This window comes from Chelonoidis abingdonii, chromosome 5 (genome assembly GCF_003597395.2).
Source record: "Chelonoidis abingdonii isolate Lonesome George chromosome 5, CheloAbing_2.0, whole genome shotgun sequence".
Classification (NCBI taxonomy): Eukaryota; Metazoa; Chordata; order Testudines; family Testudinidae; genus Chelonoidis; species Chelonoidis abingdonii.
Genome location: NC_133773.1, coordinates 60,109,054 through 60,124,319, shown reverse-complemented (window position 1 = coordinate 60,124,319; position 15,266 = coordinate 60,109,054). Strand labels below are relative to the sequence as shown.

Genomic DNA, 15,266 nt, shown 5'->3' with positions numbered 1-15,266 from the left:
AGCAGGAGCACATTGTGGGTCAGAGGTTTAAATGGGTGGAGACGATCCTTTAGTAGCGGGGGATGCCATAAGGAAGGGCCATCATTATTTAACGCCCATCACCTATGACAAGTTCTGTAGCGGGTCTATCTGGGGCCAAAGCGGTCTGCAAAGCAAAAATGAGTCTTTTCCTTTCAAGAATTATCCTTTGTTACATTATTGAGTACGTTGATAAAGTTATGGCCCTTTCTTTCTCCGTTGTCCTTGCCCCCCTACCATTCATGATGTTTCATGCCATTTTGCAAACTCAGAATAAGTGTGAAATGGGAGAGAGGCTCAAACTGACCAGTAAGAATATAGGCCAAATATTCTTAGAAAAAAGCTTATTCATTAGAAGTTGTGTAATCTGTAGGAGTGATGCTAAAATCTTCAATAAAGAAAATGAAAACCTAATAGGTTATGACATTGGGTACGCCCATGGAACCAATGTAGGAGGTAACAAACAAGTAAGCAGTGACTGAACATTTATTAATGAAAATCAGCCGTTGAGATTAAGAAAAACAGGAAGACAAGAAAATGTTCTTCAGAATACTCTTAAGGGAAACAGGAGTTACAAGACTTTGAGGACACAGTTGTAAGGGGGTGACAAATGTTTAGCTTCAAGGACAATGATAGTACTTACAGACAGAGAAAGCATTATGAGGAGACCAAAAAGTTTTCCAGCTGGTACTACAGAAATGTATTACAAAAAATAAAATCTTCACAACCGTCCAAAATATATAAAATAAGACAGATAGTTCTTTTTAGAGGGTTCTGACATAACAGATGGAGTCATCAAGAGCAGAAATAAGTGAAAAAGATAGTTTCAACATGAATAACATGTTGTCAACCAAATAATAGAAGAACTAGAAAAACTATTAATGGAATAGATCAGAAAAAAGCTCCAGTTCAGAGGGCCAGGAAGAGGATGCACCTGATGGGTGCTTATGTGATAGACACTGTGAAAAGTCATATTTGTCTAGACGAGAGAAATGTACAAATGGCATTCTGACAATGGGCTTTGACTCTGAGACAGGGCTTCTGTACCTGAAAATGCAGGCAAGATGTGGAACTGCTCTCATAAGTACAGCATGTAAAGCAGTAGAATCAACAGAAGATCCATAACTAATGAATACAGCAACACACCGTAGTGCCAAGGCATATTTTAAATTAGCAAAACCACCAAATATCAGCACATTGTAATTGATTGCTTTTCAACAGTCCAAATCTGCTTTAGTCCCTTTTAAAGGAAGGAAATTTAAAGTGGTCCAAAGACTGGGATTTGCTATAGTCAATACTAGACCAGAAAGTATGTTTAAAAAATACTGCTACACCAAGAACGCTATAAAAGTTTAATATTCCTGGAAAGATTGGAATCTCCATGTTCCCTCATCTGTAGCTTTTGTATGTACCTCTGACTGAGCGCAAGATCGTTAACTCTTTTAAAATAAGCAGAACAAAAACAAACTTACCATATTTTTGCTTCTCTTCATACACTAATAGGAGTATCTGATCATTTAATCTACAGACTAAGATCTACTTCTTCCATTCCATCTGCAGCAACAAAGAATGGAATTACTGAGGATGAAGGCGATAGCTTTCAGTTTGTCATTTTTCTCCGATTTGTAGCCGTAAGGAAACCATGTTGGCTAGTGAGCAACTCTGCTTCCATCTTTTCTATAAATACATTTACATAGCTTTGTGTGGATTACCTCTTTTTGCCATCAGGAAGAAGAATCAGCTCTCATCCCCAACCTCAGTAGTTAACAACGGTTACCTATTAATTTCCAAATATATGCATTACTAAGAAATTTGGATTAACATTTTTAATCAAATTCAGCTTTGGGAAGGATTTTTGAATAGCCACTATACAATGATTTCCAGTATGGCTCAAGCTTAGTTAACGGTTTACAGCACTTTATAGCATTGTTGAATCACCTCTTCTGCTAAATCAGTTGTCAGAAAAATATGGGCCAGCATGGTAGAATGTATTAGACCAATACATTGTCTCCATTTTATTATGAAGCTGCTGAGGAAGCTGTGATATACAGCACTGTCATTACAGATCTATTGTTAGAGGGGTTCCACAGTGTTTTGTGCACTGCCATTAATTTATAGCAGTAAACAATATGTAGCTCTCCGACTGCAGCAAAGCAGAATCTTTTAATGAGGTGGATGTTATTACCACAATAAATCAGTGCATTCGTGTAATGTATAATTCAATGTGTGTATTCCCACTGTAACTTCTCTGAGTAAGCTGATAGTGTATCATTGTCAGTGCACAGCTCTGTGGTTCGTTGGGGTTTTTTGTTTGTTTTTTTCCTCCTAAGCTTTCTGTCGTTTGGGGACTTTTTTTTTATTTGCTTGAAAATAAATGTGGCATGTCTTGATGGTTGTCCTGTTGCAAGCTTAAGAAACCAACTGTAACAATAATAGTGAGAATCAATACTGTGGATTTTAGCTGTATGGATCTCTGCATGATACCATTTTTTTCAAAAGAGAATGAAATCAATCCTAATTGGTTTTAGCTTTATATTCAAGGAATGTAATTCTATAACTATTGATTTGGGGTATACTCATTTGCAGGGTAATAAAAATAGGAGCAATTTAAGTGAATACTTAAAATGCTACAGTACTATACAGATACAGCTCTGATTCTATTTTTAATTCATACTGTTTTTTTTACAAATGATCTTATTTCTCCTTTTTTTCCCTCCAGCATAGCTGAGTCTTTAGGGAAAATCTGTACAGATGGAGATTCCAAAATGGTTCTGTAACAAAAAAGATAGTTCTTGAAGTCAGTTTCATTCTTCCCTGAAATACGTTTGCTAAATCAGATAAAATCCTTTTCTACCACAATATATATATTCTGATATAATTTGTCTGATTCACTAATTTCTCTCATTTATTCTTTCTCATTTTCCTGCATTACATGCAATCATATCTTATTCTTTAGGCATAATTTATCTTGGGATTGGTTATCATAAAAAAAGCAAAATAAAACAGCGCCAACAGCAAGAAACCAAACAAAAAAATCAAACACTAGTACTAATATCAACATTCCAGCTACACTGTTGACATTCCCTCTCACTGTTGGTCAACCTGACACCTTTCGTAAAACATCAAGGTCCAAACCCATGTTTTTAACTGTTTCTCACAACTCATTCAACAGTCCACAAAACATCACACAGCTAGGACCCACTTCATGTAATATTTTCTGCTGTGAAATGCTTGTTAGTGATGATCAGTGTTCAACTGAAATTAAACTGTACTGGTGGAACGTAACAGCTGCTTCCATCACCTGTGTATATATGTTATCCAAGTTTGAGATCCACATCTGTCTTCATCCATATACCATCTCTGTCTGCTTTTGCAAAAAACAAACAAGAAAAAAACAAAAAACCTAGACAACATATTTTCATGCATGCTAATAATTTTCTTTGCAAAAACACTGAAAACTGGTAATGATTATGATGTAGTGATTGTCTCCTTTGTTTTAGCCTATTGGTGCTCTAAACCCAAAGAGAGCAGCATTCTTCACAGAGCGATATGAATCATGGGAAGATGATCAGGTTCCAAAGTTTCACTATGGCACTCATTACTCAACTGCAAGTTTTGCGCTCACTTGGTTGTTGAGAATTGTAAGTACAGTCGTTGAAAATACATCTACTTTTAAATAATAATGAAAGCAACAAATAATCAGAAACCATGAGCAAATTAAAACCCAACAGGATATAAGGCAACTGAGATTTTGAAGTAATTGATTATCAGCAACTTGTTTCAGTTTCCAAGGATAAAATCTGTTCCAAACTCTGAACGTGTTTTAATTTTTATGGGGTAGCCTTCTCAAATCATGTAAAAGCTCTTTTTCCTTTAAAATAGGCTTTTCAAGTAGACCTCATTGTATTACATTAAATAGGCTTAACTTCTCTTCCTCAGATGATTTTTTCATTCGGGTGTACTCTGAAAAATTGTAAATTCTTATGAATGTATTTGATTTTCATCCCTAAAAGTTAAAATGAGATGTCTTAATATGCTCATAAGATTGTACATTGTCATATTTGTTTTAAATGATGTTGCAATATACGTGCAGGTAACGTGGATGCAACGTATTGATTCTATATTGGTTAAACAGTGCATGTTTCTGTAAAATTGAAAGGTGATTTATCTTCTAGAAAGTAATTTCTCTGGGAAAGCATTAGCAGCACGTCATTAATTAAAGCTTGTTAGAATGGTGCAAGCATACATAAATCCTTGAAGTAATTTATAGTGCTTAGCTAATTTTAAGCAATTACCCACTAATATGTGCTTAAGTGTTCTTTAACTAAGAGGAGGCTTTTAAATCTTTCAAACATTTTTCTTTTCTAAATCATAAATTACATATTAAGCCGTAACAATGGTAAAGTTACATTAAGTATTAAAATATTTATTTGCATTAATAGATAAACTTGAACAAAAGAAAAAATCTTAGCTGATTAAGCCATGCAATTATTTTTGGAGACACTTTATCTAAAAATAAACAAAAAAACCACACAAACCCTTAGATTAAAAAAAATTCAGCTTTTTCTTCTTAATGTGTTTAAAAGCAATTCATGTCACAACTGATCTGTAAATATTTCCCTTCCATTTTTACAAGCTTTTATTTGTCTTAATTTACAATGAGCACAGCAGAGTAGAATTAAGGGTTCCTCATACACAAAAACAGCTATGCCTCAATTATTCATCAGGTGGGTAGCAGAAATAACGTGTCTCAATTAACCACTGATGCACCAGGAAATGAAATAAGAGTAACCAAAACTTCGGACATGGCAGGTGCCATTTTTATCACATTTCTTTCAAAAACTATCACTTCTTTTTTTTTTCTTTCTTTAATAGGAGCCCTTTACAACATTTTTCCTACATGTACAAGGCGGGAAGTTTGACCATGCAGATAGAACTTTTTCGTCAGTTTCAAGAGCATGGCGCAACAGCCAGCGTGACACTTCTGATATAAAGGTAAAATACTGTGTTTAGCTTTTGTGAAAGCTGTTAACACATACTGCACTGTATTATATATTATAAGAGCAAACTTGAAGAAACGCTCTGTATAGCCCAAAAGCTTGTGTCTCTCACCAACAGACGTTGGTCCAATAAAATAATTTACCTCACCCACCTTGTCTCTCTGATCTCCTGGGACCACCACAGCTCCAACAACCCTGCAAACTTTTTTTTTTAGGCAAGGGTGGTAATATCACTTGCTAAGGTTGCCTCACACTTCCCATTATTAGTCTGTTTTCTGTTCCTTATAACTTTGCCAAGCTTGAATCCTTTGGGCTGAAATTTTCCATGCTGGGTGTCTGCTGCTGGTTGAATTTTTTTGAAAAATTGAAGCCAAATAATTGAGCCATTCAAAGAACAGGGCAAGAAAAAAAATGTTGTTTTGTCCATGTTAAAAAAATGTAGTGACCTTTTCTTTGAAATGTTTTAATGCCCCTTTCCTTTGGAACAGGGACTTTCTGTCAGGGACCTTTTGCCATCCCCAGGAAAATCCACCAAATTTGGCCTAATTATAAGCCTCTGAAAAATCACCTTTCACACCTTAGATTTTATCATTTAAATTCCCCAAAGATTGTCTGCAATGAGCATGCTCCAGCCTGGGGCTCACTGCCTAAATCAAATGCAGAGGATACAAGAGCTGGACCTGTGGAGGGCAGGGAATAGGAGGGGAAGGGGTAAGGTGAAGGAGGGGCACAGATTGGGAGAAGGTGCCTGGTAGCGGTGGTAGTAGTAATGGTGAAGTCTGTACTTTCTGGGTGGTGGAGTAGAGTGTATTGTTAGGTGGTTTCACTGTTCACTTTCTTAGGTAACTCTGTGTGAGATACGTTTATATATGTAACAAATCTAACTGCTTCACAGTGACGCTCTTTTTGTGTATTAATTTCTTGGTTTGTACTACTAAGTGGTTAAGTGGAGATGAGTCATGGTGACAGAGAGTGGATCTGCGTGGGATTAGAAATGCAACCAGCTGGAGATTTTGTGTGAGCTGCTGTGTATGAACCCTTTGCCATTGTAAGATACAATCTGTCAGAAAAGTGTAGCTCCTGACACTTTGTGTGTTTTTGCTTTTTTGCCTCAGTCAGATTTAGGTGCACAATCCATACGTTTTCAATGATAATATGAATAATAGCTAGAACTGATCCTACATCCAATTTTTTAAACTACTTGCTACACTAGTACTACTCCAAATTCAAACCTTTATAAATTTTTGTGTAGATAATGTTTTTAAAATAAATCTTTCAGCATTGAAAAGTAAGACTGAAGTGGAAATATTTCAGCCAGATTCCAAATGCAAAGACTTCCTATTAAAAATGTATGAAGAGAAAGCAAACAAAAATGACACAGAAAATTCAAAGGGCATAAAACTACCTCATGAAATTTCACACCAGTTGGCTATCTGCTTTTAGAGAAAAAGAGGAATTCATGCCCAGTTTTAAGCTGATTATAGGATACAGTTTTGATTATGAAGTTGTTCCTAGGCACCTCCATAATTCTCACAGTTTTCTGAGAGGAGGGTGCCCAACTAATGAGAAGTAGGATATTTTGAAGTTTATATACCTTGTCAGTAGAGCCCTACCAAATTCATGGCCCATTTTGGTCAATTTCATGGTCATAGAATTTAAAAAATAATAAATTTCATGATTTCAGCTATTTAAATCTGAAATTTCACTGTGTTGTAATTGTAGGAGTCTTGACCCAAAAAGGCGTTGGGCGGGGGTCATGACGTTATTGTAGGGGGGATTGCAGTACTGCTACCCTTACTTATGCACTGCCTTCAGACCTGGGCAGCTGGAAAGCAGTGGCTGCCCACCGGGATCCCAGCTCTGAAGGCAGAACTGCCATCAGCAGCAACATAGAAGTAAGGGTGCCTTTGTATGGTATTGCCACTCTTCTGTGCTACTGCTGGCAGGGTGCTACCTTCATAGCTGGGCGCGTGACCAACAGCCCCCACTCTCTGGACACCCAGCTTGAAGGTGGAACCAGAATGGTGTCCCCTAGCCTCTGTTTGTCAGAGGGTGGAGATGGATGACAGGAGAGAGATCACTTGATCATTTCCTGTAAGGTTCACTCCCTCTGGGGCACCTGGCATTGGCCACTGTCAGTAGACAGATACTGAGCTAGATGGATCTTTGGTCTGACCCGGTACGGCCGTTCTTATGTTCTTAAGGTAGCGCAGAAGTAGGGGCGGTAATACTGCGACCCCCCTATAAAATAACCTTGCAACCTCCTTGCAACTCCCTTTTGGGTCAGGACCCCCAATTTGAGAAATGCTGGTCTCGCCCATGAAATCTGTATAGTATAGGGTAAAAGCACACACGAGACCAGTTTTCATGGTCAAAGACCAGATTTCATAGTCCATGAGGTTTTTTTCGTGGCCATGAATTTGGTAGGGCCCTTCTCATCAGCTCTGACTGTCTCTGAAAATGTGTTTATTATCTTTAACTTTGTGTAGAAGAAAGGTTGAGAGGTATCTGATTTAAGAACAATGGGAACTGAAGTCATCTCTCCCCAGAAACTGTAGAGATTTCCTCACATTGTCCGATCAAGTTCCATCTCCACCTTCTTTCGGAGGGATCAGCCCTTGCAGTGTCAAAGGATAAAGTACCTATAGGTGTATATTCAGTCCTTGGCTTTACACTTCATAGAAATGGAGAAGTTAAAAAAGAAAAAGACTCCTACATGATCTGTTCCAGGTCCAGTTGTTGAGAAAGTCGTGGCAAGCCAGTTTTAGCAGCTGAACTCCATCAGTATTCTTGGCCTACCCAAATCAGGTTCATATGATGTGGAAATCATGCTGCTCTGTCTGATCCAGACAATGGACAATTATCCATTCTAATACTGTTACATCTATAAAAAGCCTTAGATAACATTTGTCATAGTACACTACAGGCCTGTTGGTGTGTGGGGTTGAGCTTGCTCTGTTTCCTTTTTGGCTAGATTCCCACAGAGTTGTGATGGCATCTATTCTTCCACATAAATGTTCACACTTGTAGTCCCATGAGAGTTGAACTTACTCTTCTAGTTTTCAGCATTAGGGAAATCATGAATTTAAATACCATCAATATGTCATGACACCCAGTTTTTATTTTATTCTCTGAAGGATGTAACAATGTCACCATGACACTTAGTGAATCTGTGTATGAAAAATAGCTGACCCATCTTTTATCCAAGAAAGGCAGAGATTATGCTAATACCAAGAGGGAAGTACTTAGAAGAAATGGCAGAAACAATGATGGCTTCTCTAGCAAGGGTATTTGGCTTCTCATTTTCAAGATGTTTGAGCAGTCTTAGCTCTGCTGAACTCACTGGTGTGCCCATACAAGTGATGAGAAATGCTTTTTTACGTCTTTGGTTAGCTAGGAGACTGCAGTTCTTCCTCTTGGATGAAGACAGTCAGTTTTCCTAGTCTTCCTCATCTCTGTACTAGACTGCTTCAATTCTTTGTACATGATGCTGAATGACAAGGTCACACAGAAGCTCAGACTAGTCCCGCTTGCTGTAGCTCCTTCCTGACTTGGACAAGTCAAGAAGAGCTCATCACATTGGTACACTGGACTCTATATGTGCTTCCCAACCAACATCAAATGCATATTAGGGTTATGGGCCTTGCTTTCTGTAACCTCCGTCTTCCTCCCATTAGAAACTATATTTCCTTTCACAATCCACTGAGAATGCTTAAGTCATTTAGGGACATTCTGTCTGACAGAGCCCAGGGATAAGCTTTCATTTGTCAGGACAGGACATTTCCTCAGCTGAAGATGACGATGTAAGTTCCAGCGATGGAAATGCTTTACAAAGAGATGCATTCTTAATAGGGAAGAATGTAAAGTGTGTCTGATTCTTCCTTAGTCTCTCCCTAGACTTCCCCAACACATATACACAGCTAGGACGACCCTTAAAAACATAAAAGTTCTATCCAAGGAGGAACAGTGAAGATGTTCCATACTGTGACTGCCACGCTGAGTCTCTTAAATCATGTATTCATCATCTATGTATGATGGTGATGGTGGTCAAAATATAGCCAAATTTATCCAGACAATTTGCTTACGAATGCAGGCAAGTTTCCTGAAGTACATCTTGTTGTATAGTGTCCAGTTTAATTTCAAATGTCTCAAAGTTGTGGTCTTTCACCGCATTCCATGGGACACGATTTCGCAATCTTACGTAGCTCAGTCTGGAAGCTTTTTCTTGTAGGCCGCATGTTCCATTTTTAATATTACCTCCTATTTATATCTCTTTGTACCACAGCAAATATATCTTATCTATATTTGATGCAGTGTGGTCCGATGGATATGACACTGAAATGGAATTCAGAAAACCTGAGTTCTATCCCCATGCTCTGTCACTGACCTACTGCATGACCTTGAGCAAGTCACTTGACTTCTCTGCTTCTGTTTCCCCATCTACTGTTTGTCTTGTCTATTTGGATTGTAAACTCTTTGAGGGAAGGATTGTCTCTTGTAGACTTCTCTATTAATTATGTTTTAATTATATTGATTATATAAAAATTCCTATATAACACTGAGATTTGATAGGGTCTAGTCCTAAAATCAGGCCCAGTGTTGTTAGAATTACTGTTAAGTTGGGAACCCCAATGTGCACAGTGGCAACACTCAAATTTAGGAAAAACCTTCTGTCTTTGCAATAGTTCTGTTAACACAATTGTTAAAGATACAAACACTCCAACTCAAACAAGTTGGCAGCAATAATGCAGCGTCATAACAACAGTATACGCACACTATCCTTATGGTGAGATAGGTGGTGGTCTGCAAAGGTTATGTCCTAACTCTGGCATTCCAAAAGATCTCTACAGTCTAGGCCATGGTTAATCCTGTTCTATGGTTTTATAGCCTCCACAAATAGTCTTAAGGATGTCTGGCCTCATCTGTCAATAGATACAATTAACTCAAGCCTGAACAGAGACTGGGAAAGGTTGGATCATTACACTAATTGAATCTATTTCCCTATGTTAAGTTCTCCTCATGCCTTCTATGGATCATCTTAATTATCACTTCAAAAGTTTTTTTTCTCCTGCTGATGATAGCTCATCTCAATTGATTAGACTCTTCCTGTTGGTATGCATATTTCCACCTTTTCATGTTCTCTGTATGTATAAATATCTCCTGTCTGTGTATTCCATTCTATGCATCCGAAGAAGTGAGCTCTAGCTCACGAAAGCTCATGCTGAAATAAATATGTGGTCTTTAAGGTGCCACACAAGTATCCTGTTCTTTTTGCGGATACCTGACACACAGCTGCTACCTGAAATCTATCTAAAGTTTTGAACTCCTGATAATTATTAAACTTTATTACGTAATATACCATATATTCTCATTCACAGCCAAACTTTTTTTTAGTAAAAAGGGAAGCACCCCAGAAAGGCGGGTTTGGCTCTAGAACGTAAGAAAGGGGAGGTGGACAGCAGCCCTCCCCCAACAGGGAGCAAGGAAGAGCAGCAGAGGCCAGAAGGGACAGAGGCGGGCCAGAGTGCTCTTTGTTCTGGCCAAACAGCACCGCTCTCCACCTGCCTCCGAGAGCCTGCAGCCCGGGAGTGGCAGGCTGGAAGTGTGCGCGGGTCTTGGGGGGGGGCCTACGGGTAGGGTTTCATTTGGGGGATGGTCACAGAGGGTTACTCACTGACTCCCAGTTCTCCCGACAAAAAATTTCCCACCAGTCTTCCTGGTCCAGCCTGTCAGGTAATCGCAGCTGGCGGCCCGGGCACACTTTGTTTTACTTAGGTTACCTCCGTGCCTGCGGAACTTGAGGTAAAACAAGCTCTCGGCCCACCAGCGGCTTATCTGGCCCGGACCCGGGAAAGCTGTACTGACCCTGAATTATATGGGTTGCTTATGAAGGCTATTATAAAAATGTTTCCATTTTACCGTTATCCATCTTGTGGAGGGGGGATCAACGTATAATGAACCCAGCTATGATATTACACCGGTATGACTCAGTTTTGGTTACTAAACGCAATCCTGCATTTGAACATCTGTAGATGTTCTGCTCAACAAATACCAAATGGTAACTCACCTAATTTCTTGGACTAATCTGCAACATTTTAAGCATACTATGTTTTATACAGGCATATATTGTATGATAGCTTTTGACCTAACGCTCAATTTTGGTGGGTTGTCAATTGACTGCAAGCTATCCAGGAGATTTTGTTCCCACAACATGATGTATGTATTTCCCTTGAACGTCCTATTAAGAACTCTCTGGATGCTTTCAATAGTCACTGAAGATCAGTGCCGAATTCTGAGAGACGCCGGGCAGATCTCTGGAGAGTTGCAACCTACGTCGGGTAAATAACTTCGCTCAACGCTTCATAGCTTCATTCTATGCTCATGGACTCATAGCCTTAAGGTCAGAAGGGACCATTATACATCTAGTCTGACCTCGCTGCAGCAGTGCAGGCACAGAATCTCCACCCAGCCACTCTGTAACAGAACCTAACTAGTCGGAGTTATTGAAGTCCTCAAATGTGGTTTTGAAGACCTGCAAGCTGCAGAGAATCCCTCCCCTCAGCAAGGTTTTGACCCTGTGTCCCAGCTGCAGAGGAAGGCGACAAAACCTCCAGGGCCTCTGCCAATCTGTCTGGAGGAAAATTCTTTCGACCCCAAAATGGATCAGTAAACCTGACAGCATGTGGGCAATGACTCACACAGCCAGCCAGGAAAGAATTCTCTGTAGTAATCACGATCCCACCCCATCGAACATCCATCACAGACACTGGGGCATAATGCTTCTAGGGTCCTTTGCATTACTGCATATACGTATAGCTTATTTTATACTGAAGAAGCACTCTGTATACTTACAGGCTACAGTGTCCAGAAACAGTGGGATCTGATCGGTTGGGGCATGTGGGGTTTTTGCTAATGTAATTAAATAGTAGTAATCTTCAATTGTTATAGTGGTATAGGTTCTCCTTGTTGTCTTTTAGCCAGCTCATGCATTTAGTTTACTTCTTAATTTTTCCTTGTAAGTGGGTCTAATAGTATTGTTCTCGTGAACCCCCTCTGGACCATCCTAGCTGCTGAAGTGTTTGAAGATTTGTTTTTTCTCTTAAGCTGGGATGTTTAACAAACCGCTTTACTTGAGGATCAGTTCCACCTTTTTTCAATATTTTTAAAAATCTAAAACTACAGTGTTCTTAGTAAGAGACATTGTCATGTGCCATAAGTGTAGGTGCCAAATATTTTTACATCTGGTTTTACAGCTCCATGGTCAATCAGAATTGAGTGCGAATGGCATATTGAAAAGCGATATTCTCTAGGAATATTCCATATATTATACTGTGTGGGCAAATTAATACAACAACTGAAGTCATGATAATTTATTCTTAATAATTTAAACCAAGAGCAACAAGTAAATTGGTGATATTGCCCCTGCCGAATTTCTCCCATTTTCTTCATATTGCCGCTACTACATTGTGTTCGCTAGTCTCAGCTCTTGGACAATGTTTGGCACTGTTTTAATAAACTTTTCTGATAGCCTCCAAAATGTTATTTCTCTAGTGTGCTGTCGTGCTTTCTGAAGACACATGCAAAAAACTTTTCACAAATTATATAATGATGCCAGCACTTAATAGACTGGCTTGTGCACATTTAAATATATTTACAGTATTCTGAGTGCTCCTTCCTTTATGGGCTGTTTCTGTGGGTACATTGTTTTGTGAAGCTTGTTTTTTTCACTATTTCATCCAACAAAATCTTCACCCATTCTGCCTCAAGTTTCTACATATACTAACGGAATGCTACCTTATTCACAGGCACGATGTAAAGTATTTGAACACATTGAAAAGGAATACTTGGTCATCCAAGTGTTTTAAGTATTATTACTGTGACTGTGATCACAGAAAATGATAACAGCGATTGGGAAATGGAACAAACGAGTTCTGGCAATTAAGAGGAATTTTATATCACTCATACTACAAAAATATTATTCTTCTTCCAGACAGTCATGTACTGCTTCACTACTTTTTGTGTGGATTCTAATCAAACGTCAAAGGCTAAGCAACGTCATCTGGACTAGTCCATCATATTTCCCCTTTAGATTAAACAATTTCTTGTGCATTGTCACAAGGTTGGCCCCTTATTGGTGAATGGGCGTAGCCCAGCTGGAGGATGGGTAAATTGCCCTTTTCTCTGGGCTGTGGGGGCCCAAGAAAAAAAGTCCCCCCCCCAGGCTGGTAACTGAAAGTCCGTTACAAAGCGCAGTAGAGCTCCTTTGAAACAGATGAATTTCAGGAGCCATCATCTCTGTAGTAAGCCCTGGTGTCGGGAAACTAGCTGCCGCAGACTGGATCACATAAAAAGAATTCAGACTGATCACTTGCACGCCAGATTTTAGGTGACCTGCTGCCTAAAGACAATCCACAATCTGGAGGTAGCACCAAGTCCCTCATACAAAGTCTGGAACGATGTAGAGTGTCCAAGAAATGGGATTCAACAAGCCAACATGATGAGTAGGGGCTACTAACCTGAGCGAATAGTAGGTGGGGCTATTGGGCGGAAGTTAGATGCAGATGCACTTCCTTCCACCGGGCATCGTCCTATAGATATGACATGTAACCAGGTCAGTCATTTCACACAACCCTGTGGAGTCAGGGAGCTCTCTTACACAAAGCCCTAGTGGTTTGAAGCACTCACCCGGATTTAGGAGAAGGTTCAGGTCCCACTCTGACTGATATTAGAGATGGCGCTCAAACCAGTTCTTCTGCTCCAGGACAGTGCCTTAATCATTGGGGAATGAGTCTCAGGAAGGAAGGTGGACGTGCTCTCTTCTTGCCTGTTAAAGGATTTCCACTTTGAATGAATAATCGCTCATTGAGGAGAGTGAGTGAGTGACTGATCTACTAGCCCTCTGCGTGGGCACTCAAGATCGGGATAGAACCTGCAAACCGCAAGACTTGTTTCCATTGAATATGTAGCATTTATAACAAGTGGAACAGCTACACGAGATACTGAGACAGAGAACAAAATATATAAAAGGGGTTTACCTCTCTTACCTGGTTGAGAAGTTACAAACATTTAGAGCCCATGAATAGAAAGTTGAGAGAGGGAATTCATGTTGGCTCCGTTATGAAATAATACATAATATTGGATTGAACGACTTTTTATCTGTTGCCCTTATCGTAAGTTTGGTAAGCATAGTTCTTGTTTGGAGCATTGGAAGTTACAGAAAGATTCACACGGGCATACGGGCTATGTTTTGGGTGCAATATGTGTCAGTTGGATCACACTTCGATAAAGAAAACTGAAGCATTGGTTACATAACCAATCCTTGTCATTATGGCCAATGAAAGCCTTTGAGTTTGTGTGCTCAAAGCAATCCGAACTATTTCGATTGGCAGTAACTTTCGTTGAACCTGTTCACATTTTGATTTGCAAGGGTGGTGCATTGCATTAAAAGCCTGTTTACGTTACCTCTCGCTACTATATCTTTAACAATGCAATTAATACTTAGTGCAAATTGCAATCGCAAGCAGCTCGCTGTCATTTTTATTTATTATCAGTTCGACTGAAGCTTTTAAAAGCAGAACATAGTATTTTTTTATCCAGAGCTGAGTATTCTGTTTACTGATGATAAAAAACACATATTAATTTTATAGAGATTACCTTTAAAGTATTGACAGCCATGAACTTCTGACTTTGTATACTACAATTAGACTGTCAGTGCAGATACATTCTTGACGCTGCTGTATAAACTAAGCAATAAGGATGTTTCTTCAATCTTAGGAAGGAAAGCTCTTGCTCGGGATGCATCAAAGTTGCAACAATGCAATGTCAACAACAGCAGGCTGTCGAATGCTCAGTTATCTTTTTTGAGGCATGCCGAACCATGTTTCTTCTACCATCAGTACTGAATACACACCCATGCTGTATGAAAGATTTGTCATCTTTTCCTTTGTGTAGCTACACTATAGTTATAAAGACATATCTTGAGAATTGCCATAATATAGATGACTTCAGTCTGTTTGATGAAAGTGCTTTGGTCTGCTGTTACCTGTGAAAGAATGAAGGAATAGTTTAGACTGACCAATCTTGCTCAGTTTTAATTATACACAACACTGAATCTAATAGTTGAAGACTAACACTGCTCATATAGAACATAGAATATCAAGGTGGAAGGGACCATCAGGGTCATCGCTAGTCCAACCTCCCTGTTTCAAAGCAAGGACAAATCCCAGACAGATTTTGCGCTAGATGCCC

General features: G+C 39.2%; 1 protein-coding gene across 7 annotated transcripts in view; it reads left to right on the top strand.

Annotated features, from left to right (window-relative positions):
• Positions 1 to 15,266, top strand: part of LRBA (LPS responsive beige-like anchor protein) — a 582,443-nt gene that overhangs the window by 414,500 nt on the left and 152,677 nt on the right. For all 7 annotated transcript variants that reach the window (XM_032793241.2, XM_075066317.1, XM_075066316.1 and 4 more), the window contains exons 45-46: positions 3,519 to 3,659; positions 4,894 to 5,013. In XM_032793241.2, the coding sequence (XP_032649132.1) occupies positions 3,519 to 3,659; positions 4,894 to 5,013 (261 nt within the window). The remainder of the gene's footprint in view (positions 1 to 3,518; positions 3,660 to 4,893; positions 5,014 to 15,266) is intronic.